Below are 25606 nucleotides of genomic sequence, written 5' to 3'. Positions count from 1 at the left end.
GCCCGTGCCTTCTGTACCAAATCACTATTTTCTCCATTAATGATAGAACATATTTTATACTTCAGCGATCTCATTTCAAGCCTTGTTTTACAAGAAAATACATCAACAAAGTATGGATATCATTTCATGGATCCTTTAAAGTAAAGGTGTGAAACCGTTGCTAACTTTGATGTAAGTTAGCGCGTTTCATTGCTCTTTTCAAAGGGTGTTTACTACAGATTGCTCCTGTTTCATCATTGCTTGATGAAAGAGTTAGTTTAAGCAAGTGTCATGTTAATTTACATTAGTAGTCAAACACGGTTAGTACAGTAGAGCTGCAGACAACCACACTTTATACACACATACTGAACCCATTTGGTTCCAGGCAAAACTAGAGAAGGTCGTCTGTTGAACTCCCTGCTGGGCTACCAGTAATGATTGGTGTGTGTGTGGGTGTGTGTGTGTATGTGTGTGTTAAGCTGTGTAAAGCTCGGAGCAGGCTGGTGGATCTATGTGATCTAACCAGTAAGAGGCTTAATGTCTGCACTGGGACTGACTGGGCTGGGGTCTGGGAAAGATAGGGACTCAGTCACACACAAGCACCCATGGGATCTGTCTTTGCATCTGCATTGTGCTTGTAAGGACCCCCATTATGCATTGACTGTAACCCTCACCTAGTCTAACCTTAACTCTTAAACGAAGTGTCAACCCTCAAACAGCCTTTTGAAGAACTGAGGCAGGTTGTCCTTTCTCTCAAGGCCTGAAACTCAAAGTGGTCCTTTCAAAGCTCAAAGCACAAGAATATAAACACACACTATGCTTTTTTTCATTCACAAAATGGCTCAGAAACTGTATGATAATACCCAGAAAACAAAAGAGGCAGACTAAAGCAGGGAGGGATTTTGGGGGGGAAATAGACAGATGGAGAAGATGACAGAGGGAAGAGAGAGTAAAGACAAAGACAGAAGGTTGTACACAACGGCTACAGCGAGGACTGATTAATATGGGCTATTAAGCTATAACACCAGATCATAGTCTGGTCCCTCTGGCCATATTACAGTGACATGATGAAGCGCCTGTATTAGCCATGGGAGAGTGCTAGTGATGCAGATAATAGCCACGTCCCACGAGACCTGCAGAGGGAATTAATGCTGCTGTCTGACACACACACAGGCATGGATGCAGATGCTCACACACATGCACACACACAAGCTTGAACACTGACAGGATCATTTACATATATGCACACACACACACACACACACACAGGCAGGATTGGATACACACATGCACACACACACTTTATAGAGGTATGGCTATACAGTATGCACAGATGAGCACACCTTTAAGTGCACATTAATTCTTTTTTTTGCTGACAAGAGTTCCTCCCCTCATTCATGGTAAGCGCATATATATCCCCTATAACACTATCTCATTCTTTTCTGTCTGTCGCAATAGGAGGAAACGAGGTGGAAGGGATGAGGATTATTCTGCTATCTATACCTAGCCACACACACACACACACACACACACACACACACACACCCATACACATACACACCCCTTCTAAAATTTCCTTGCCACTTTCAAGCCTTTAAAAAAAGGTTCCTTTCTACATTGTCATGGTTCTTGATTCTCTATATATCTGGGTGTCATTTGAAATTTTCTGATACTAGCACGGATACCTTTGCCATACTTATCTATTCTGATCCCTAAATTGTAAATCTTAAGCAGATGTTCTTCCTCAAACAAATGGAGTCAAAGCTCTCAAATGGTAAACAATATCTAAACAGCCAGTCTGAAATTCTGATTTTAATCTAAAATTGTCTGATCAAAGACTGTAAAGAATTCAAACTAGAGCAAACATGTTCTTGAAGGAATATTTCACTGCTGGAAGGTTTGTCTTTTCATAAATCTGGGCTGTCTGTGCAGCAGAAAGACGGAAATACTCTTGAAATTGGTGCTACACGACCAGAGAAAACAGAGGAAAAGGGATGTGACCTTCACTTTTGCTCAAGAGGTAGAAAACCTACAATTTCTAGAATGCACTGCACCACACAGAACCAATTAACACTTCCGCTGGTGGATCACATAACGTGAGGAAAACAACATGGCGGCCGGCTATTAACAAATGATCATGTAATACAGCTTCCGATTTAACAATACAGGAAACAGTTTGGCCCCCACTGCCTGTTCGTAAACTCTCACATTACAGCCAAACAGTGCACTAAAATATGCTTCTGAAGACATTTTAGGCAAGAAATAGGTAATGTTGTGTCTATTTCTGTAGTGTCCACTGCAAATCCACTAAATGTATATAGTCTATGGGCAAAACATGTGGGAGACGTGTTGAGAAGTGCAGTGTAGGCAATCAGAGGCAGAGTAGGGCGGGTCTTGCCAAGAAAAGCCAATAGTGAAAGCAGCAAGCAGAATAAACTGAAGAATTAGTTTGTGATGTCATTCAGAAGTGCTTCATGCCTGTCGTCTACATGCCTCGGTGTGGTGCTGGCGTCAGTCACATTACTTATCCTCAGTTTTATTATCCATAGACCGCAGAAGAAGTCAGCTGCAGTTCCGAGCTTTTCCCTAGGAGAAATAGCTTGTAACTTTTTTGGACGCTACCACACTACTCTGTCAATTAATTAACTTCGCTCCTGAAAAGCTATTTGACTCCGAAAGTAGTGACGTAAATTTGTAACTTTGTAGCGTCGCTACTTGTATTGACGCTACCACCCAATACTATATACTACCCACACTGCTATGCTACAAAGCTGGATGAAAATCGACAGAGTATTCCTGTAAAGATTAAATCAGTGTTTCCAAACACCTAGATGTCTCTAATGTGTTAGCAGTTCCACAAAAGAGACCTTTCCCCTTCAGAATTCTCAAACACTTTTATTTTACTAAATGTCTGACCCCTAGGTTTGGAAACGCTAGACTAAACTACCTAGGTGCATATAAAGTAGACAAACGTAGCTCCACCTGGACCAGCTCCTGTATAAAGGCAAAATGCTGCTTATGCATGGAGGCATCAGTATTAACAATCTAATAAAGTCAGGTATACTATATCAGTCCCAAAGGATGATACAGTGTAGAACAAGCACTTTTACTTTTGACACTTTAAGTACGATTTGCCACGTTTGTACTTTTACTTAAGAGGGATTTAGAATGCAGGAAGTTTACTTGTAATGGAGTATTTTTATGTTGTCATATTGGCTGTTTTACTAAGGTAAAGGAACTGTATACTTCTGCCAACTCTGTCTGTCACCACCAAATAAAGTAATGAGTTTTATGATTCTGTTGTTTTACACTTCCCTCTTTTGTGCTCTCTCCTCATTAACCTCCCTCTCTGCCTCAGTGGGAAGAGATCGGGGAAGTAGACGAGGACTACGCTCCCATCCACACCTACCAGGTGTGCCGGGTCATGGAGCAGAACCAGAACAACTGGCTCCACACCAACTGGATCCTGACCGAGGGCGCCCAGCGGGTCTTCATCGAGCTCAAGTTCACCCTGAGAGACTGCAACAGCCTGCCCGGTGGGGTCGGGACCTGCAAGGAGACGTTTAACATGTATTACTATGAGACAGATGGGGCCGAGGAGGAAATGGAAGACGGCGAGATGAGCGATGGAACGGGGATGACGGAGGAGGAAGACAGGGCGTTGAAGGAGAGCAGATACATCAAAATTGACACTATAGCGGCTGATGAGAGCTTCACCGAGCTGGACCTGGGGGACCGGGTCATGAAGCTTAACACTGAAGTCCGTGATTTGGGTCCCTTGACTCAGAAGGGCGTCTACTTGGCGTTTCAGGATTTGGGGGCCTGTATTGCTTTGGTCTCAGTGAGGGTTTTCTACAAACGCTGCCCGTTTCTGGTGAAGAGTTTGGCCGAGTTTCCCGACACCATCCCGGGCTCAGAGGCCTCGCAGCTGGTGGAGGTAGTAGGCCGCTGCGTCAATAACTCCCTGCCTTTATACGAGCCTCCCAGGATGCATTGCAGCACAGAGGGAGAATGGCTGGTGCCCATCGGGAAGTGTGTGTGCCAGCCGGGGTTTGAGGAAATCAACGGATCCTGTCAAGGTAAGACTGAGAAGTGTGTGTGCTGTGGAAAACAGTTAGTTGAATCAATTGAAAATTAGTCTGATAAAAAAATTGATATCAAACAAAAGTGGTAAAACAATTCTTAAATGTAAGAATTTCCCCCTTTTGCTATCATCATCTAGTGGTCATATTTTTGGTCTGTTCAGGCTGGTGAGTGCACATGCCTGTGTGTTTGCTCTGGGTCGCAATCTTCATCCTGTTTGTTTATTTTTATATCCATGCACATGTTTGTTTTTAGTATTGTGTGCCTGAGTGTGTGCACAGATCTGTTTTATTCTTCTGCAAAGAGTGTTTCTTGCTGTGTGTGTGTGTGTGTGTGTGTGTGTGTGTGTGTGTGTGTGTGTGTGTGTGTGTGTGTGTGTGTGTGTTTCTCCCTAGCTTAGTGGAGGGTATTCCCCCGAGCCCCCGCAGCACTTTGCTGCTCTCATACAGCCGCTGTTCTGCTCCGACTCGAGCCCAAACATTCCCACCGCCGACCTTAACTGCCATTTCCACGGGCGCCCAGGGCCTCTCTATTTTTCTCTCCTTCACTCCTCTCCAATCTTCCCCTGCGCTGTCTTTAAATTACTCAATTTTCAGACTTGCACACTAGACTCTACTTGTGCAACCGAGAGCGGCTCTGAGTGGCATGGTGAAATTTCAGAAAAATTCCAGAGAACAGTTTTTCAGCGGTGTACAGTTGTGTGGTACAGTGCTTTGAAATGTGTGATTATGTGGTGGCTCTCAGGTGTTTCATCTCTTCATACAATGGCCTGCAGATCAGGTGTCAGCCTTAAGCGATGAACTGAAAGATAGGTCTCGAATGCTCAACTACAGATGGCCAACTCTTGAACACTGCATGCAGATATTAACTTCATTGTGTATGAGTGATCATGTACATGCAGTATAATACATCTGAATCTTATAATCTATTTAACAAAACAATTCCTTGTCCTCTTCAGTTTCAACTGCGATCCTGCGTCCTCATATGAGGACATTACCGTTTGGGTTTGCTGCACCTTATACTTCATTCTGTCTGGTGTCCTCATTTATGGTCACTTTATTGTGCTAACTGCTGGAAGCAAAATTGGAATTTGTTAATTGGATTAAAAAACAACATGGCAGCCATCACTGCCAAGTCAAGCGGAATTTATACTTCTGTGTTGAACTGACACCTACCTACAGCGTAGCCTGACGTGCACCTCCCCACAAACTGAACCACACGTCCCGGCGATGCACACTTCCTGTCTATTTTGTAAGCTGAAACCATTTCCTTCAGTGGAAATGAAACTTTTATTTACTTTAATTCCACAGATAAGAAACAATACATTGTGGAGACAATAAAAGCAGAGTAGCATTTTTGAGATTTTTCCTGGTTTCATATGGATAGAGGAAATCTCTGCTCGTCACTAGGCTAATTTATACAATGTAAAATGCCATAGGCTTGTGCTAATAATGTTAGCATGTTATATTTGTTTGAAGAATGTGTTTAGTATAAGACAGTTGTTTTGTCAGTGAGCCTTGTGAGTTGTAATGGAGCCAAATTTTGTAACATTACCTTTGTTAAATGTTGCTGTTGTCCCTGGCGTCATGAGTAGTGAAAAAGTCTCCTAGCTGCTAGGCTAATTTATGCAATGTAAAATACCATAGGCTTGTGCTAAAAATATTAGCATGTTGTATTTGTCCTACAGAAAGAAAGGACATTTCTAGCTATGGAGCAAGGAATTGTTGTAGATATTGTCTTGTAGATATGTTGCACTGTTTGCAATTTTGTTTTAGCGAAGCCTTGTTCAAGCATTAATATGAAAAGTTTTAAACAGTTTTAGACTTGAACAGTGACGCATCAAATGCTTGAGTTACAAAACACTGAACAAATGTTGCATTGTGTGTTATTTTCTTTCTACACAACAATGTTCAGGCATTGAAATGAGCAGTTCTATACTTTATTACGCACTAATGACTATTAAAAATAAACGCATTGTCCCCATATGACAAGACAGTGCTTAGTTTCTTTGCTTGTTTTGTTGTTGTTGTTGTCGTTGTTGTTTTATACCTGTCAGGTCCAACTAATCCCAAATAAGGAAGAGAAATTAAAAACGCATGCCAAACAAGAGCTCACATCTCAAAGGGCTTGTATTAATATACCAGCTATTGTGCCACAAAGCCTGTATGATTGCATAAACTGGACACTGGTTTTAATGTTAGTCCGGTTGGTAGTGTGTATGGCAGCAGTGGTTTCAGGGAGCACTTCACAAATCTGATTTTCCATTGACTTCATCACGCACTGCCTCCAGAAGTAACTCTCTGCCTGTTAGAACCAGCACCTCTCTGCTTACTATCAGTTCATTATAATCAGATGGTAAAACATAGCGGCTGTGTAACAAAGTGCGCACTATCTCTAGCTTAACTTCGTCAGACACGGAGTCTCTGTGGGGAGATCATTAGGAAATAGCTGTCAGTGTGCCACTGGCCTGCCTGGAGTCATACTGCCACAGACTGTACAGTCACACACACTGTTACAGATCTGTGGCTGACGAGGCTAAAAAAAAAAAAAGAGAAGGTGTTCTGGTGTTCAGCAGTAATACACGAGAGTTTACTCTGTACTGTGTGTGTCAGGGCTGCGTAACAACAGGCTGTAGTTATGAGTATTAAAAAACACCAACTAAAATTGTGCAGATTAGGAAAGGAGAATATTTGAGGGTGTTACGCAGTGTACATGAGAGCACCACTGCATGAATACTGCACTCAAAAGGGACGTATATGTAACATTTAAAATATTTCTGTCTGTCTGTCACTCAGTCAGTTGGTCAGAACACCCACCATCTTTGTCTAAACTGAAATATCTCAACAACTATCAAATGGATTGGCATGGAGTTTGTACAGACGTTAGAGGAATACTTTACCCCCAGATGACAGTTTGTATATCAACAACTCACCCTGTGTTATGTTGAATTTGTAGGAAAAAAATGCTCTCCTTGCATGCCTCCAGTGAACAAAGAATCCAAACACAGAAAAAAAAAAATCTTGATGAATCGATGTCATAGGGGTCTGAATTTAACAACAGCGAAGCTATATCAAAACATCCCTTTACAAACTCTCACACAACTTGTGTAGTATGATCCAAGTCTCATTTATCCAGTCATATGGTCACTTTTTCCAAACAATTCTGTCCATTTTTATGCTCTTTTCAAAGCCAGACTCCATTGACAAAAACAGTAATTTTACCTCGCTGAACATGGGAGCTGCTGGTCTACCACTGCTTTATTTTTAGTTTGTTTGTGTTATTGTGTGACTTTGGTGAATACAAACCAACACTTAAAAACACCGAAGTCACAAAATAACCCAAAACAAACTAACCAATTGAGGCAACGGTAGACCAGCAGCTCCCTTTGTCCAGCGAGGTAAAATTACTGTTTTTGTCAATGGAGTCTGGCTTTGAAGAGAACAAAGATAAGTTTCACCTTTAGTTCAGAAAGGGCTGCCTGTTTAAGAATTACTGAGCATACAGCTGGATAAATGAGACTTGGATTACTCTGCACGAGTTGTGGGAGAGTTTGTAAACAGATGTTTTGATGTAGTTTTGCTGTTATCAAACATGGACCCCGTTAACTTTAATTCACTGAGAATTTTCTTTGTTTTTTGGATTCCTTTGTCACCAAAAGCATGCAAGAAAAACAAAATTTTCTAAAGAAATTCAGCATAAAACAGGATGAGTAATTGATATACAAATGGTCATTCTAGAGGGTGAAGCATTCCTTTAAAGCTCCCCAGAGGATGAATCCTAAAAGCGAATTTTGCTCTACCACCACGCCATGGGGCTGACGCTTGTGGTTCAGACTGAATTATCAATCTACATATCTGTAACTGCTGCGTATATCATCATGTTTTTTGGTACAGATAATCATGTCCTCCTTAGGATGATGATGATACCTTAACATTTAATGTAGCGCCATCTTCAGGTTGAAATTTGTATTTGTCCCATACTTCAATTCATGTGCAAGTACCTGCAAAGTTAATGACACTCCCATCACTGTTAGCTGTACTTTATGTTTCGTGCTAATTAGCAAACATGAGATGTTGAGATGATGGTGAACATGTTAAACATTACACCTGATAATTGTCATTGTGAGCTTTGGCACGCTGACATTAGCCTTAAGTAATAAGCACAGCCTCACAGAGCCGCCAGCAGGGCTGTAGACTCCAGTTATTCTTAAAAGCATGATTCTTTGAAGTAAAAGCAACATACTTTGATGGTGCCAACAGTAATACATTATTTACCGCGCATCAGCTTCATTTCTCCAGCAGCATGTAAGCTGCATGTGCTGTACTGCAGTTTTAGAAATGTGTGTTTGAGGAGCACTTCAAAAACCATGAAATCAAGCAGAGAGTATTAGTTCTCACAGGGAAGAGAGACATTGAACTGCATAGTTTATAACTTAATATTTTGTGTTTTCCCTTTTATAAATGTGGGTATATTGACAACTGAAAACAAATGCAACATGGAGGAAAACATTTTTCCAGTGTCCATGATGACAATGTGCTAAATACTATTATTCACAATATAGCAAGAAGCCTATAAAGTTGATCTGAAATGTGTTGAAACAGACTTGTTAGCATGTAGCAAAGCAGGTTTGTGTCAGTATGGAGATGGTGTTGACAGCAGCGAAAATCAAAACAGTATTTTTGCTACATGAGATTGAATTCAAAACACAGCTGAGTCCTTTCTGGTGCAGACTGGGCTGAAAAGAGGCACCCAAAAAGTGTCAGCCCTATTCACAGAGGGGGGTGAGGGTATTATTTTGATGAGCATGTGATAAAAATCTGACCCTGCCACAATATATTACAAAAAGCTGACAGTCCGCCTCATGGCTTGTTTCACTCTCCTGTTGCAACGGAACAAAGTTGCAGGAGGTTCAACTGATTTTCATTTTAATGAGTTTCAGAGTGTTTTGCATTCCACCGAGATGAAATTGTATGATATGTAAATGCTCTCCATTGGTGAGACATTTTAGAATAAAAACATCTCCGGTGCTCGCGGTAAAACGGATTGATTTTAATTTCTTTTTGTATCGCGGACCATATGTAAAGGAAGTAAACAAACTTAACAGCGAGCTGTCAGAGTGGCACACAGTCCCGGCAATTAATGGAGCTCCAAGATGATTTTTTTCCGACTCACAGTTTCGTATGCAGATGAGACTGACAGCCTTTGAAACGGTCTACAGAGAGAAACATGGCAGGATTTCCTCTCTCGCGCTCAGCTTTGTAACCATATGTGTTCACTGCTTCAGCAAACAGTTTTTCATGTGCGTTTCACTCACTCACATCAGAGCGTTAAGTGTTGAATTCTGTTTTTGAGACATTGAACGAGTGCCTGGACTCCATACTGCGAGGAGTTATGTATTCAGGGTTCTGAACATCTGCAGATCTGGATTTAAAGAACCCGCACTGGGTGTAGTGGTTTAATTTCCTCTCTCCTGTGTCTGTTTTGCCCTCTCGGTGAATGTCAGTGTGTTTTTTTAAAAGGGTAGTTGTTTAAAAAAAGACATGCAGCATTGTTGATAACCACATTTTATTTTATAGCCTGTTCAGCCTTTTCAGTTAGCGCTTTGAGCACTGTGAATCAGTGGGTTGCAGGTCAGGGTACAGTACAGTGTGTGTGTATATGAGAGACAAGTCTGTGTGGATCCTGGCTGTATTGGCTGCATGTGCTGCCTAGTAGAGCATGATTTAACGCAGCCTTTTGTGAATGTAGGACAGAACTCGTTACTGACAGCTCTTTCTCCCCCTCTTTGTCCTTCTCTCCCTCTCATTCTCACATCTCGCTCTTTGTCTCACTCATTTGCTTTCTGCCCATACATCAGTTTCTCCTTCTCCGCCGTCTTTCTCGCTCTTATTCCCCTCTTCCCCTTGTCTTTCTCTCTGTCTCACTTTATCTCACCGCGACTGCTTATCACTCATTGCCTCTCCTCCGCTCCCTCTTTCTCTTCCTCTTTATTGCTGCCACCTACATCAGCACTCTCCTGTCTTTTACACTCTTGGCAGCGCCTCTCATTCCACTTACTGCCACCCCCCCCCCCCCCTTTAAAGATCTGTCCATCTTTCTCCATCAGCAATCCAATTCTGTCTTATTTACTCCCCCTCTTTTTCTCGTACACACACACACACCTGTCTGAAAAGTACATCTGTATTTAAAGAGAACATTCAGCCACAACACACCAGCACCATGTGAGGGGTTTCCACAGTGAGGACACACTGGAGAACGCTGGATAAAACATGCACAGGAATGCATTGTTGCCTGTGTTTGATTATCTTATATGTATAAAAATATGCATAGGATTGATATGATCATGTCATATTTTCGTTACATATCACTGTAGCAAGAGTAAAAGATGCATAAAGTAAATATATTTACATGTTAAGCGTGTGGCAACCCTGTCTTGTTACACCAGAGATGTATGACACATCCAAATGTATTGTATGTGCTTGTGTGAGATGTATAGATGCAGGCACAACTTTAGCTGGGATAATTGGTGCTAGCCTGCAGCATTGTCAGCCCAGCGAGACTGAAAGGGAGGGGGGGGGCTATCCATGGGTAGATGGATGGATGGATAGACGGAAGGATGGGAGGATTACAGGGAGGAGAAGCGATGGCAAAACAAGGGGACACAAGATAAATTGAAGGTTTCTCACCGCAGGGTGTGAGGGCAGAGAGACAGAGAGATGGATGAGTGTTGTTTCAGCAGTGATTGCGATGGAGGGAGGATAACTGAGGATAGAAGTGGGCAGATGGATGAGGAGATAGATGGGGGGGGGGTATTGTAGATTGAGTTCAGCCTCGCAGATGTGACTTAGTCTGAATGAGCGCGAGAAAGAATGTGGGAATAATGGCTGAATGGAAAATTAAAATTACGTTTGAATTGAATGTGGTGTTCGTGGAATAAGAGCTGAATGAAATGCTTTGGATCACTTCCAGGATATGACACTTGAATGGAATGTTAGAAACCTGCCTATTTAGATCACTTTGTACATTATTCTCTGTCAGTTTCTGCCGTTTCTTTATCAACTGACTTCTCTGAATAGTTAAGGAAGAAGAAGCAAGTCTGTTGTCTGGCTGCCAGGGTGGCATTAAAGGAGTACTTCACTCACTAAATGACCATTTGTGTATTAGTGACACACTCCGTGAGTTGATGAAGAAAACATTGTTTTTCTTGCGTGCCTCCATGGTGAATGGAGAATCCAAAAGTGGTGAACATTCTTCATGCATTGCCGTAATCAAGATCCGCAAAACTATATCAAAACACCCACTTACAAACTCTCATACAACTTATACAACTCGTTATCCAAGTCTTATCCATCCAGCCATATGATTATAACTTCTGAAACACGTTTGTTTTTGCTTGGGCTGGGTATCGCCACTGATTTCCTGAATCAACCCAATTTCAATTCCAGTGTCCCAATTCGGTTCGATTCGATTTGATACAATATCGATTCAGTTGGCGTCCTATTTCAGTTAGAATACCAATTTTTGCTAGTATGCAGAAGAGATTCTCTAATGCTGAAAATTTTACAAGAAATTATTTTTTAAAAAGAATATGGTGTTTCTAGAGCAGCAACAGTAATATTCAAACAACTAAGTCACAATCTAAACTTGGTATGTGTCTTCAAACAAATACAAAATGTCAAAAAAGTTCAAAAGTAAGCAAACAGTTACTGATAAAAGAGCCAGTAACGTCGGAGCCTCTCAACGCTACAGTCGTTAATAACTTGGTGCCGCCGCTCGTCAGCTACCGGCAAGATTAACAGGATAAAAGCTTCATACTGTAGGAAAGCGCGTATATTAACACATAGAGACAGACAACCATTCATGATCACATTCACACCTACGGACAATTTAGAGTCACCAATTAACCTGCATGTCTTTGGACTGTGGGAGGAAGCTGGAGTACCTGGAGAAAACCCACGCTGACACGGGGAGAACATGCAAACTTCACACAGAAGGGCTCCCACACCTGGGATCGAACCAGAAACCCTTGATTGTGTGAGGCGACAGTGCTAACCACCACACCGCCGTGCCGCCTCCAATCGATATCAGGTCATTGAAATGAAGATCATTTTGAATTAGATGAATCGATTATTTTAACCCAGCCCTGGTTTTCACTAACACGTTACAATATAAAACACTTCAGTCTATGATAAGTGAGCCCTGAGTGGTCCTGAGTGTGGGCGTGCATTTAAGATATACTTGATCAGAGTTGAGCCACATGTGCTTCTCCAGGGACGCTATTCATCCCTGCAAGAGACTGTTTGAGTTTTTGTGAAAATGCTTGTGTTTGGGAAGCACTGAGCATACAACTGGATAAGTGAGACTTGGATAATACTGCAGGACTTGTGTAAGTGCTTCTAAACAGATGTTTTGATATAGTTTTGCAGTTGTCTAATACGGACACTGATTAGTTCAACTATTTCCCATTTTGGATTCTCCGTTCACCATGGAGGCATGCGAGAAAAGCAAAGTCAATCCACAGCAAGCAAAGAAACAAACTTGTTCATACCTTTATCTCCAGTAGACTTGACGACTGTAATGCCTTGTTCTCAGAAATTTTTAAACAAAGTGCAGATGATCCAATTTGCAGCAGTACGTCTACTCACCAAGACAAAACGTCAAGAACACATTACTCCGGTTTTAAAGGCTCCTCATTGGCTTCCCTTTCATTTTAGAATTCATTTTAAAATTTTGCCTAACCCTAACTCTGAATGGATTGGCTCCTGACTATTTATCTGATATGTTGGTCAAATTCATTCGCTCCAGATCCCTAAGATCCTCCACCTCTGGTCTGTTAAATTTCCCCCAGAGTAGAACTAAAAAGCACGGTGATGCTGCATTCTGTCATTGGCCCTCATCTCTGGAACAGCCTTCCAGAGGACGTCGGACTCTTCAAATGAAATCTTAAAACCCGTCTTTTTAGACTAGATTTTGATAGCTGTTATTTAATTAATTGGTATCAAACCTAATTCGTATTTTAATGTATGTATGTGTGAGTGTGTGATCGATGTGTATTTTCTCATTTTATTTTGTAAAGCACTCTGAGTTTTCTTCAAGAGTTCGAGGTAGTAGGCAGTAAGTGTTTGATATACAAATGGACATTTTGCAGACGAAGTATTCCTTTGACAGTTATAGTACACCGCAACCAAACGTTATCATTTCAACGTGATTACATCATTTAACATCATATTCTTTTAACTTTTTCATTCATGCTTTAGCATATTTTTACAGCCAGGGAAATTGAGTTAAGGATGTGCCAGCACTGTGCTGATCAGAAACCTGGATACAGCGTTTACATGGCACGCTATCTCCATGGTTGTCACGTTTCTAAACCAATAGTAGAATAAGTATGTAAAGAGTTGTTTTAAGGATGAAATTTCTGTTGGAAATAATGTTGTTTTAATGGAATATGGGATGAAAAACATGTTGAAAAGATAGATTAAATGTTGAATGGAGTGTTGGCTGGAATAGAGGTTCACTGAATGACAGAATAATGGTGTATGAGCTGAGTGAATTGTTGTAATGATAATAAAAAAGCTAAGTGGCATACTGGGATGATGGAAGAAGGACTTAAAGGAGTGTTATAATGATGGAATAAGGGCTGGATTCAATGTTGGAATAATGGAATAAGAGCTAAATTGGATGTTGGAAAGATGGAGTAAGAGCTGAATGCCATGTTGGGAAGATGAAATAAAGACCGAATGGAATCCTGAGACTGACAGCTTTGTGGTGCTTGGATTTAGGCTGCACTGAATTCAAGTGACAGAAGAAAAGACTAGAGGTATGAGACGGGCAGCGAGGTCGGGGGAAGACGGGAGGGGAAGTTGATGGGAGCGAAGTAGTAGGCAGAGAAGAAAAGGCATGACAGAAGATAAGGAATGAAAATGAAAACGAGGACGACTGATGGTATCAATTAAAAGAATTGCGTGGAATAACCGCCGCTCACTGCTGGAATAATAAAACCAAGATTTAGTAACGTGAGTGTTGTCTAAGTGTGTCATGGGTAGAGCTGGATTCCCCCTGACAATACTTTGTTTCAGTGTCAGGGCTCCCCTGATGTTCCTCTGTGTTTGCCTGCCTGTCAGACGTCACTGCAGCATATGTCAAACTCGATCTGGTCATGGTGGTGGTGCTGCCATCAGAAAGTGTCTCGCTGGCGCAGAAATGCGAGGAAGCTTTCTGCCTTCTCCCTTGAGGGAATTATGGGATAGCGAACGAGCAGCTCCCACTTGCAGTGAGGGGCTTGTGGTTGATGGTGACAAGGGTATTACAGTAGCTTGCATAACGCAGAGATACACACTTGATTGTAGCGACGTCTTCCATTTCAATATGAATACCACTTGTGCTGATAAGGATCTGACATCGGACACGTCTTGTTTGTGGTTGCTTTATTTATGGTATTGTCTTCCTTATTTCATAATTTTTATTTTTGTGTGACATGAAACATGTAGGTAGGCACTGATTTATAGGCTGAACGTTGTTATCGGCCAATGTTTGCCTTGTCTGCCACCAGCCTATCAGTAAATAAGATGACATTCACCGATGGCAGTGGTCGTATTTCATGGTCGTATGTATTTCTGCTGTGTTACATCACTTCAGCGCTGACTAAAAAGCTGGGCCGCAGACTAACAGCATCCCAGGGATAATAGAAAACATGTTTTTGGATGAGCAGACATTCTCCCTAGGGCACCTTTGGGACAAAAGGACACACTATCAACACGTCTGGGGACACACCTTATTTTTTCCCTAATAATGCTACATTGTGAACACTAAATTTTTGCTAGTTAAGGTTAGCAGTTAGGTGTTAGCTGTTGGCAGCTGGTGGCTGGGCCCAACAGCTAACAGAGGTTGCATTGAGATACATTATAATGCGTTCAAGTTCTCTACAGTAAAAAAACACAACTTGGCGAAGGTAAATTCTAAAGTTATTGTGATGTGAATCTTGTAAAATGTAGTTTTTGGCAGGAAACTTGAATACTGTTCTTTAAAGGAGAAATTTTTGGATGTTTTCACCGCAATATAGATGTTAGAGAGGGAATTATGATAATCATAAAACATAAAACGATGTTTTTCTGGGCATGAAAGAAGGTTTTATATATATAAGGTTGTTTCATAAATTTGTATGATAGAATCTGTGCTCATTCAAAGGTAGTGTAATGAAGTGCTGAATGGCTTTAAAACTATTCTGTTATTAATAACATTAGTATGTTAATAATGAAGATTCTTTGTTTCATTGGCACAAAAGGCAGGATAAATAAAACCAAAAACAAAATAATCAACAACAGCAAAAACCATTGGTATCAGCTGTTTTCCAAAGTGTTATTTTAAACATAGTATCAGCCCAGAATTTTCACAATTGGTGCCTCCCTATCAACCCAGTCTCACTCCAAAGTTGTCGAAATCCGAAGCTTGGGCAGTGACTTCCAGCATCAAACACCGATGAAAAAAGCCGTCCTTTAACATCGGCATGATTCGTGGCTGGTCGCCGTTATAGTTTAGCAGTGGCCGCCGACAGCAGTGGGACAAGAACAAGGCTATGAAAGTCCAAGTACAGCAGGTGGAAGGGGGGATGGACGGGTCCAACAACCACCGACTTTCACCCATGAGAGCGGTTTTAGCGTCCCGTAAGATTACAAAGCCAAACCCTGTTCGGTTTTCCTAAACCCAACCACGTGTGTTAGTTGTTAGAGGAAAAAAAAACCCATCAATTTGTGGAGTTGTACCAATGTAGTGTGTTTATTTTGAAAGAGACTGTATGTAAATTGTACATTTCCTGTGGAAACGGAAGTGTATTTTGAAAGAAGACAATGCATGTAACAGGCAGAACTTGACACGGCATCCCAGAACGTCAACAACCAACACACCCAGGGTACCTTGCACGTCGCATCTAGACATGGAAATTCCATGACCTAATGTCGATATGTGGCAAGGTCAGAGTGAGAATGTGTTGTCCCTAGAAACACTGGCCCATCTCACATGGGATTTACTGTTTTTACAGGTAAAAAATGTATCTTCCCAAAAGAAAACCAATCGATTTCTGTGCCTTTGCCTTCTATAATGTTTATTTTCGTATTTTTTCTTCTCATTTAACTATCTTTTATACTTATATGTTTTAAAAATCATTGTTAGCAAATCAATATTAGCCCCACTGCCATGGATGCAAGGGTGCAGCCTAAACTTGCAGATGGTAATTTTTGATCGCAACACACTGGACCTGAGTGTCATCACAACTCAGATATTTGCTCCCCTCTATCTATTGCAATGTGTCTTTTAAATTGTATCATTAGAGTGATCAGCATTCAGAAAAGCCTTACTCATCCCTGAGTTGCTCAAAAGACAGATCAGCATGATGAATGATAGCACAAAAATCCGCAAGTGGCAGGAAGCCTTTTTGTCCGTCATCTGCTGAAATATGAATCGACTGGATTTATTGAGTAAAGAGCTGCCATTCATCTTTTTAGATCCCGTTCAATTGGAAGCTGCTCCTGGCTTCTTTCACTCCACTGAGTCCTGCATTTCTCCCTGCTCCATCTTTCTCCCCAGCCCCCTCTCCATCACCCCATCATCTCAACGTGGCGATGCTGTCATGACAACTAAAGTGCTTCCTGAGTGCTTGTTGGGTAAACTGACTTTCCCAGAAGTGCTTCCTCCCTTTTACCCTTCCCCCTGCTAACGTGCACACACATTCACATGGATTTTTTATACTTGTGAGGTCTCTAATTGACACGGTACATTGCCCGGCCCCTCTCTCCAGCTATAACCAGCATGACTAGGTGCCTAACCCTGTTTGCCCTAACCTTAACCTAAACCTAATTCTAACCCGTGAAACCAAATCTGATCCCTCAAACACCTCGTTGAAGAAATGTGGGCCAGCCAAAACGTCCTCACAAAGATAGAGCACACACAAGCACACACATTCCTGAAGTTGGTGAAATATTAATAAAATGCCTCGTTCAGCAGAGCCAGCTTCTTTCCATGAAAGCCTGGTCATCTCCAGAGTCCCAGTCAGCAGTGGCTTGTGGGACTGGTTAGACTGGTAGTTCTGATGCATTTAGGTCAGGCGATGAGTTTCCCAAATGATACAGTTTACAAAACAATTGCAGTTTTACAGCAGTCACACATTGTTAACATTTATTTCCTTGCACCATCTCTAGACATCTGGAAAGAGGTGATTGTGAAGTTTAAATACATGCACAGTTGCAAATGCCATGAGATTAGGGAGAAGTGGGATTGAATTTGTATCTGAAGCTGTCTGTAATTCCGCAGATATTGAGATTAGCGAAACTGTGCATCTATACATATACATTTTGTAGCCCTTACTGGCACCTTTCTTACATTAGGAGAACACTGCATGCATTAACAAATTAGCAGGAATTTCACAACACCCATGATGACCTCCCTGTCTGACCTTGATGGCCTTCTGAAAATCTATCCCCATTGGCCACTGTGGCCTTGGTGACCTTACCTCTCTGCCGTCTCCTGTCAAGTCCGCCTTGGCAACAGAATGTTGTACTTGATTGGTCAATGGTTACATGCATTTGTAAATACTCACTCTGAGCACCAGAGTGATTCCGGCACAAACTGGATCGTCAGAAATTCAGAGCGATATTGGAATGTTGTTCTGTTATTCAGAGCACCACACTCTCAGAGCAGCAGAGTGACTCTGGTCGCACTGTCTGAAGGCAGATTTGTACTTGTGCGTCAGTTCCATGCAGAGCCTATGGCGTAGCCTATTCAAATGGCCTACGCCGTTGTGAGCATTTGTGCGGTGGTGTGTCTGTGTCACTCTGCAGTGACACCTCCAAAACACTAATGGGCAGTGGGGTGTCTGTGAAGTGCTGTAAAGTTTAGTTGATTCAAAACACACATTAAACACACATTGAACATGGCTTTATAGAGACAGTTTCAGTTTCAACTCAAGCACACATATCAGCTTCACTATAACTCGCAGGATTCACAGACAAACACTTGTCTTTATCTGGACACATTTTCCCCACAAATACAACATGCTAATGTTTTTAGCACAAGCCTATGGCATTTTACATTATATAACTTAGCCTAGCGGCTAGCAGATTTTTCCTCTCCTCATATGAAGCCAGGGACAGCAGCAACATTTAACAAAGGTAACCTTACAAAATTCGGCTCCATTACAACTCACAAGGTTCACCTACAAAACAGCTGTCTCATAATAAACACTTTTCCAAACAAATACAACATGCTAACATTATTAGCACAAGCCTATGGCATTGGTCGCTGTTACATGGAGTTACATTTCTGGGGAGGTGCATGTCAACGATAAATCCCCCTTGAGGCAGCAGAGCACCAAGTGCAGTGAAAGTAAAACAGTTCGTTAAATCGTGTAGAAATAAAATTCTCTATTTTTTTTATTTTTTATTTTAAATCTTCCTGTCATTTCAGTGTGGAGCATCATATTGACCAATATGTCCAATAAAAAAAATGCAAGTGGAAAGAGCTCTGGTTTGGAAGTTTCTGAAAGGCCATTACGTGCTGTGTTATGTGCAACTCTCAAAAGAGATGAGGAGGAAGTAAGATGGCTTACTTGTTGACTACTTCCAGCATTAGGTCTGGCAAAAATGATGTGTTGAATTTGTGAATGTATTGATTAAGATTTGTTAATGTCAGGGAACAATCCAATACATAAATCTGATACATGATAAAATATGTAAACTACATAACAATGTACAACTTTCCCACACATATATGTTCATAGATGTGATAAAAAAAAAATTCTTCAACAAAATATACTGAAATAAACTAAACTTTTAATAATAAGTGTGTTTTTATTTCTCTAGAAATTTAAAAAAGGAAATGAATGCTTTTGGAAATGGATTTGTCTCTTAAAGTGAAAATGAATCACACTTGACGTTTTTGCACTCAAAAAATTGTTTTTTCATTTCGATGCTGATGCTGAAAAAATAAAATAAAGCAGGCAACATCTTGAAATTACTTTATCATTTCTTGTAACATCCAGCAGATAACAAAACACATCAAAACAACGTATCCCTTAAATGTGCTTCAGGAAACACAAATGTTCTACATACTTGAATTTAAATGGCCCAAAAGAAATGTTAATCAATTCAAAACCACTTTAATGCACACACATTTGACACGTATGTCTGACCTGACAGCCCTCCACCTCTGTCACATGTCCCAGGAGTATTGTAATGGCACTGAGACCCTGACCCTTGTACACCTAATCTGTGGGTGCTTGCAATTTGTGTTCGCAATTGCTGGTCCATTGCTGAGGAGTACATTTATCAAGTAAATGAAAATGCTGAAATAGTCATATAAAACGTGGGCTGGTGTCATTGCTATTCAGCATAACTTGACACTCGATTCAACATTATGATGTATTGCGGATGTTTAATCTCCCCAACTAGAATTTGACTGGGGCGATAAATTGATTTATGTTAGAAAGCTATAGTGACCTGCTCGACCTCTTGGTTTGTGCCTGTGGCCTGAGAATAAATGGGCGCTGAACAATGACCTCCTCCGCCACCCAAACGACAGGAAAACCCCATTGACTTGATTGTATATTATTATAGTATTATCATCAGGCTCTGTTTGTGTTCACACAGAGGCACATACAAATATGAGCATGCATCGGCACATACACACGCGCACATGCGAAGGCGGGCACACAAACACAGCAATACAACAATAATGCATGAAGGTGTGACACCATCATTCATGCACACACACGAAAAGACACACAAAGCTCTGTGTTTACGTTCCTTTAGGCCAGTAGCTCGCTGTGGGACAAATACAGGAAGAGGATATTTACTGTGTTTCCTTGCCTGGTTTATTGGTTCACAATAGTATCTGTTAACAACAGAGGCATTGTATTGAAAGCCAGCCTCGCCATTTTTTGTGTGTCTTCTGCCAAAGTTTACTTTTATGTCAATCCTGCTGAATCTGTGTACAGTTGGAAAAGTGACAGGAAAGATGGAAATGTGACGATGTCACGTGCGACAAAGAGTTTCAGCCATTTAGGTTTTTGTTTATTATTTTTGTTTGATTTTCTGTTTGGAATTTACTGGTGGTTCATTAGAAAAGTAAGAATAGTAGTAAAGTAAGTCAAGTAATTAAGTACAGTTTTGAGATACCTGTACTTTCCTTTGGCATGTCCATTCTATTCTACTGTATAGTTCTGCTCCACTTAATGTCATTCTTAATATTGTATTTCTTTACTCCACATTAATTGAACAATTAGTAGTTGCACTTACTCTGCAGAGGCAGATTATAATATTGAGATTATTATAAAAAGATTATAATGTTGTTCATTACTTTCAATTAGACTACCCAACAGAATATAAAATAGTTCAAATTAGCTCCACTTAGCTAGCTTCACTTCGCTGATATGTTAATGCATTAAGTAATAAGCTAATAATACACTATACAACATTGCATACATAATGAGTACTTTTCATACATTAAAGGAATACTTCACCCCCAAATTTTTTTATTTGTGTAGCAAGTCTTTGCCCTGTATTACATTGAATTTGTGAAGAAAACTTTGTTTGTCTCACATGCTTCCACAGTAAACTAAGAATCCAAATCGGAGGAAATTCTCAATGAACTGAGGTCATAGGGGTCCACATTTAACTACAGCAAAACTATCTGAAAACATCCATTTACAAACTCTCACACACATCTAGTGCAGTATAATCCAAGTTTATTCATCCACTTGTATGCTCAGTACTTCCCAAACAGACAGCCCTTTCCCTTTTGACAGTATCTTTTTAACCAGACTCCATTAGCAAAAGCATTAATTTTACCTCACTGAACACAGGAGCTGCTGGTCAACCAATGCCTCGGTTGGTAGTTTGTATGTGTCATTTTGTGACTTTGGTGAATATGTACTAACCATTTAAAGCACCAAAGTCACACAATAACAAAAAAGAACTAACTGATTGAGGCAGTGGTTGAAAAACAGCTCCCGTTTTCAGAGAGGTAAAATTACAGTTTTTGTCAATGGAGTTTGGCTTTGCAGAGAACATGGATACATTTCACTTTAAGTTCAGTTTTCCGTCGCAAAGGGCTGTCTGTTTGGGAAGTACTAAGCATAGCAGGTGGCTAATGAGTCATGATGAGTTATGAGAGAGTTTGTCAACAGATGTTTTGACATTGTTTTGCTGTTGTTAGATATGGACCCCAATGACTTAAATTCATCAAGAATTTTCTCTTTGTCTGGAGTTTTTGTTCATCTGAGGCATGCAAGAAAAATATGTTTTTCTTCACAAATTCAATGTAACACATGTTGAATAATTGATATACAATTGATCATTTGGGAGGGTGAAGTATTCCTTTAAGTGTATCTTGCATCTGTAGGACTCTTTTATTGCTGCCTTTGATTTTGTTAACCAGCTGGCTCTACTCGTCTTCAGAATGTTTGTGAATATTGTTCCCGTCTTTTTTTATATCTGTGTTTTAGGAATTTATTTTATTTATTTTTTTAATATTTGGATCCTAACTGTATCTACGTCCTTATAAATAAATTTAAATCCAATATTCTGTTGATACACAGTATGGGGCCCTTAACTTNGTATCTTGCATCTGTAGGACTCTTTTATTGCTGCCTTTGATTTTGTTAACCAGCTGGCTCTACTCGTCTTCAGAATGTTTGTGAATATTGTTCCTGTCTTTTTTTATATCTGTGTTTTAGGAATTTATTTTAATATTTGGATCCTAACTGTATCTCCGTCCTTATAAATGAATTTAAATCCAATATTCTGCTGATACACAGTATGGGGCCCTTAACTTTAACTTCTGTTTTATATCCCCCTCCCCCCCTTTCGAGTGTGCCTCTTTCCCTCGGCCTTAATCGCTTACTCCCTCTAATCCCACCAAACGACAGCCAGTCATATAAATCAACATGTTTACAATGAAATGTTTCCAATTAAAGAGGACGCTCGTTAAGAAGCATCAACGGACACCGCTGGATCCTTAATTGCCTGGGATGCCAGTGTGTGATGCATATTAATTACGTATTAACCTCGCACACACACAAAAGCACGCACACACACATGCATGAAGGCACATTAGTGTGTATTGCATATTAATTACCTATTACCCTTTGTGCTGTGCATTAAGAGCTGCGTGGCATCAGAAAGACAGCTTGCCCAAGGGCAACACTCTCACACACACACATAAACGCACACACACTAATACCACCAACACCGTCTATTCACATTGCATTCACAATGAGGAATGAGCCGTTTCAGTCAGCCAGCCATGACCATAACTAATCTCACCACAGCAAGTGTGTGCGTGTGTGCGTGTGTGAGTGTGTATCCGGATATGAAGATGTATGTGTGAGTGGGAGTGTCCCTTTAAGACAATTTAACAAGCAGAGGACTGGATCCAGAGATCTAACGGCCTGCCTGTCCTTGCATTAGGGGACGTTTCATCAGAGGACATTTAACAAGATGAATAATGAGGAGATGATTCAATTAAAAGAAGAAAGTAGTTAAGGAAAAAATAGGTAATTTTAATGTTTCACAGGAAGAGACAGTTAAAGTTGACATTTACAGCTTCGCTAACGGCTTCATTAGGGCTGTACTTTGTGTTTTTAGCAGAAGGCTAAAATCAGCATGCAGACAAAGGCCTACTCATGGTGACGTGCTGATGTTTAGTAGGTAATGTTTACCCATAGAGGTATAATACTAACTAGATACTGTGCTCACCTGGCACATACGCTGGAAATGTTTTTAGCTTTTGAGTTTACTTCCAGGTCATGCTGCCAATTAGATATATGCAGTACTGTTTCACCTGCTGGCCCCGTCAATGGTTTTATATTTTAAATATAAAACCATTGATTTCACATTAGAAAGAGTCATAATTGACTTTGTTTGCAGTTTTAGGTGTCCTGTATACAGTCTTACAGACATCTCTTTTATAATGATGGTCAATGGGGAAAATGCTTTTTGGGCTGCAGGGGATTTTTTCGCTTTAATACCAAGAGTAGCCCCGTTTCCACCAAACACTTTCAGTATGGTACCTTTGGAACCAAAAGTAGCCCCTCAGACATGGTACCTAGACTCTGGGTCAGTTTAGTGTTTCCATTGCAAACAGTACTCTTAAATGTGGGCAGGGTTGTTGTCACTCACTGCTCCGTCCAACACTCACTGTATTTCCTCCTTTATTTGTCTGCACCTCATATATTGTCTGTAGAACAAGGTTGCATGCCGACATTTTTAGAGCAAATAGAAGAGGCTGCAGTGTAGCAGGTTTGTGGTTTTAGTCGTGTTCAGGCAAGGGCAGCCGGCCGGAGCCCACAGGAACAACAATCCACAAAGCTTTTTTTTTTTTTTCCAAGAAAGGATAAGAATACATGCTGTTCACATAATCCGGTTGAAATTTATGTACATAGGCTATATATATTTATTTTTAAACGCTTGAAGATCCACTCCTTACTAAAAGTTTATGTCAACCAAGAGAGAGAAATAAAAACTAGAATAATGGTTAAAGTCACCATATTGAAATTTAAGGTGTACTGATGGATTCATGTCGTCACCTCATGCATTGAGTAACATAACAAGTTAACGTCCCACCTTAAAAGTTGCCCAGTGAATTTAGTTTTTTTATTCTCCGACTCCAGCTGGTGCAAGAGGCAGCAAAACATCCTGTCATTTTATAGTTACAGTTTACTACTGTAAAACTTGCCACAGTTTAAACAGTGGTAACAAAACCAGCCACAACTTTATTGACCAATCAACAGACTGCAGTGTTCACAGCTCCACCTTTTAGTACCAGATCTGTGTGCTAGGTACCCCAACAGAGGGGGGACCAAAAATGGGGACAGCACGGAACGGTTCCATTGGTACCATCCACAACTTTTCACAGTGGAAACAGAAAAAAAGCGTACCATATTGAACCGCACTGAACTGCTCTGTGGAAACGGGGCTTTAGTTTGGCACGATAGCATGTGGACCCTTGTTAATGAAGGACAAAGCACAGCTGAGGCTGATGGGAATGTATTGGGCATATGAGAATGTAGACATGATGGTGACTCGAGATGAAAAGTTATGGGATAACCAAAGCTACAACCACAATCCATAGAGCCGTGTAAATAGCCCCTGAAATGGACAATAAATGGTCAAATATGTAACTCATAGTTTCTTCACATTACTGTATGTGCATTGATTTCTTTACCGATGATCATGTTGTAAGGGAACGCAGGTTTGTCATTTGTAGCATCAACATTCATTTCACCGTGGTAGTAAACAGTGCGTCCATTTTAAATGAAAGCAATGATCACTAAGTCACATGTACAGTAATCCAGTTGCCATTTAAGTGGCATTTAGCCAACTTTCATATTTCTCTCTTGTCCTGACAGCCACACCATGGGCTACCCCTCAGCTGTGGTTTGCTCTCAGATTCCACACTGAACATACATGTTCCTCTTCACCCTCTGTGGCATTTTAATCGCTTTATCCCAGTTTCAGCCTCCAGTTGCCTGCCCTGACCTTTATGCCCCCTCTTGCCTGCGTGTGGTAAATCCTTGGACACATAATTAAGCGACAACAGTCAAAAACGGAGCATGATTTAACCACATAGTCATTTGCACTCATGCCATCATGTCATGTTTCACAATACATGCTCGCAGTTCATTTCCACACATGTTCTGCGTTCATTTTTTCCTGTAGACCGTGGATAATCTGTTTAGCCTAAATGGAAATGAGCTAGAATTAATGATAATAAATACCTTAACAACTACACTATTAGTCAGCTGGAATTGACTTTCATTAAAATGGCATGCGATGGATTTTTTTCTCCACAGCAATTTGCACATTTTAATTGCAAGTGTTTGTATCATTCTCATAATCATTTGCAACTTTCAGAGGAAATAAATGCATTAGTTCAATTTAGTCAAAACGTGTCATATAATCTTTGACACCACATTATCAGCAGACATCTATCCGTCTATGCAAATGTGAACGTCTATCTGGCTGTCTCTTTTTCTGTTTATTCAGCAGAAGCATTTTTTTTTTTTTTTTAAAGATTATTTTTTCTGGCTTTTGCCTTTAATGAACAGGACAGAGTGAAATGGGGTGACAGAGAGAGCGGGGGGTGACATGCAGCAAATGGTTGCAAGGAGAGAGCGGGGGGTGACATGCAGCAAATGGTTGCAAGCCGGAGTCGAACCTGCGACCGCTGCAGCAAGCCATCGCCTCTGTACATGGGGCGCCAGCACTATCCACTACGCTACCGACGCCCCAGCAGAAGCATTTTATAGCAAACATATGCAGTTTTAGTTTGAGTCTTAACTCAAGAAAAATCCAGGATCATATAATGATATACACTCACTGGCCACTTTATTAGGTACACCTTCAGAACTTTTACCTTCAGAACCGCCTTTATTCTTGGTGGCACAGATTCAACAAGGTGCTGGAAACATTCCTCAGAGATTTTGGTCCATATTGACATGATAGCATCACACAGTTGCTGCAGATTTGTCGGCTGCACATCCATGATGTGAATC

The 25606-nt window shown here is 40.8% G+C and overlaps 1 protein-coding gene across 1 annotated transcript in view; it reads left to right on the top strand.

The window, feature by feature from the left end:
- Positions 1-25606, top strand: part of LOC126395244 (ephrin type-A receptor 5) — a 99052-nt gene that overhangs the window by 16513 nt on the left and 56933 nt on the right. The window contains exon 3 of the mRNA XM_050052558.1: positions 3338-4058. Coding sequence (XP_049908515.1) covers positions 3338-4058 — 721 coding nt within the window. The remainder of the gene's footprint in view (positions 1-3337; positions 4059-25606) is intronic.

Source organism: Epinephelus moara, chromosome 9 (genome assembly GCF_006386435.1).
Source record: "Epinephelus moara isolate mb chromosome 9, YSFRI_EMoa_1.0, whole genome shotgun sequence".
NCBI lineage: Eukaryota > Metazoa > Chordata > Actinopteri > Perciformes > Serranidae > Epinephelus > Epinephelus moara.
This window is presented reverse-complemented; position numbering and strand designations above follow the sequence as displayed.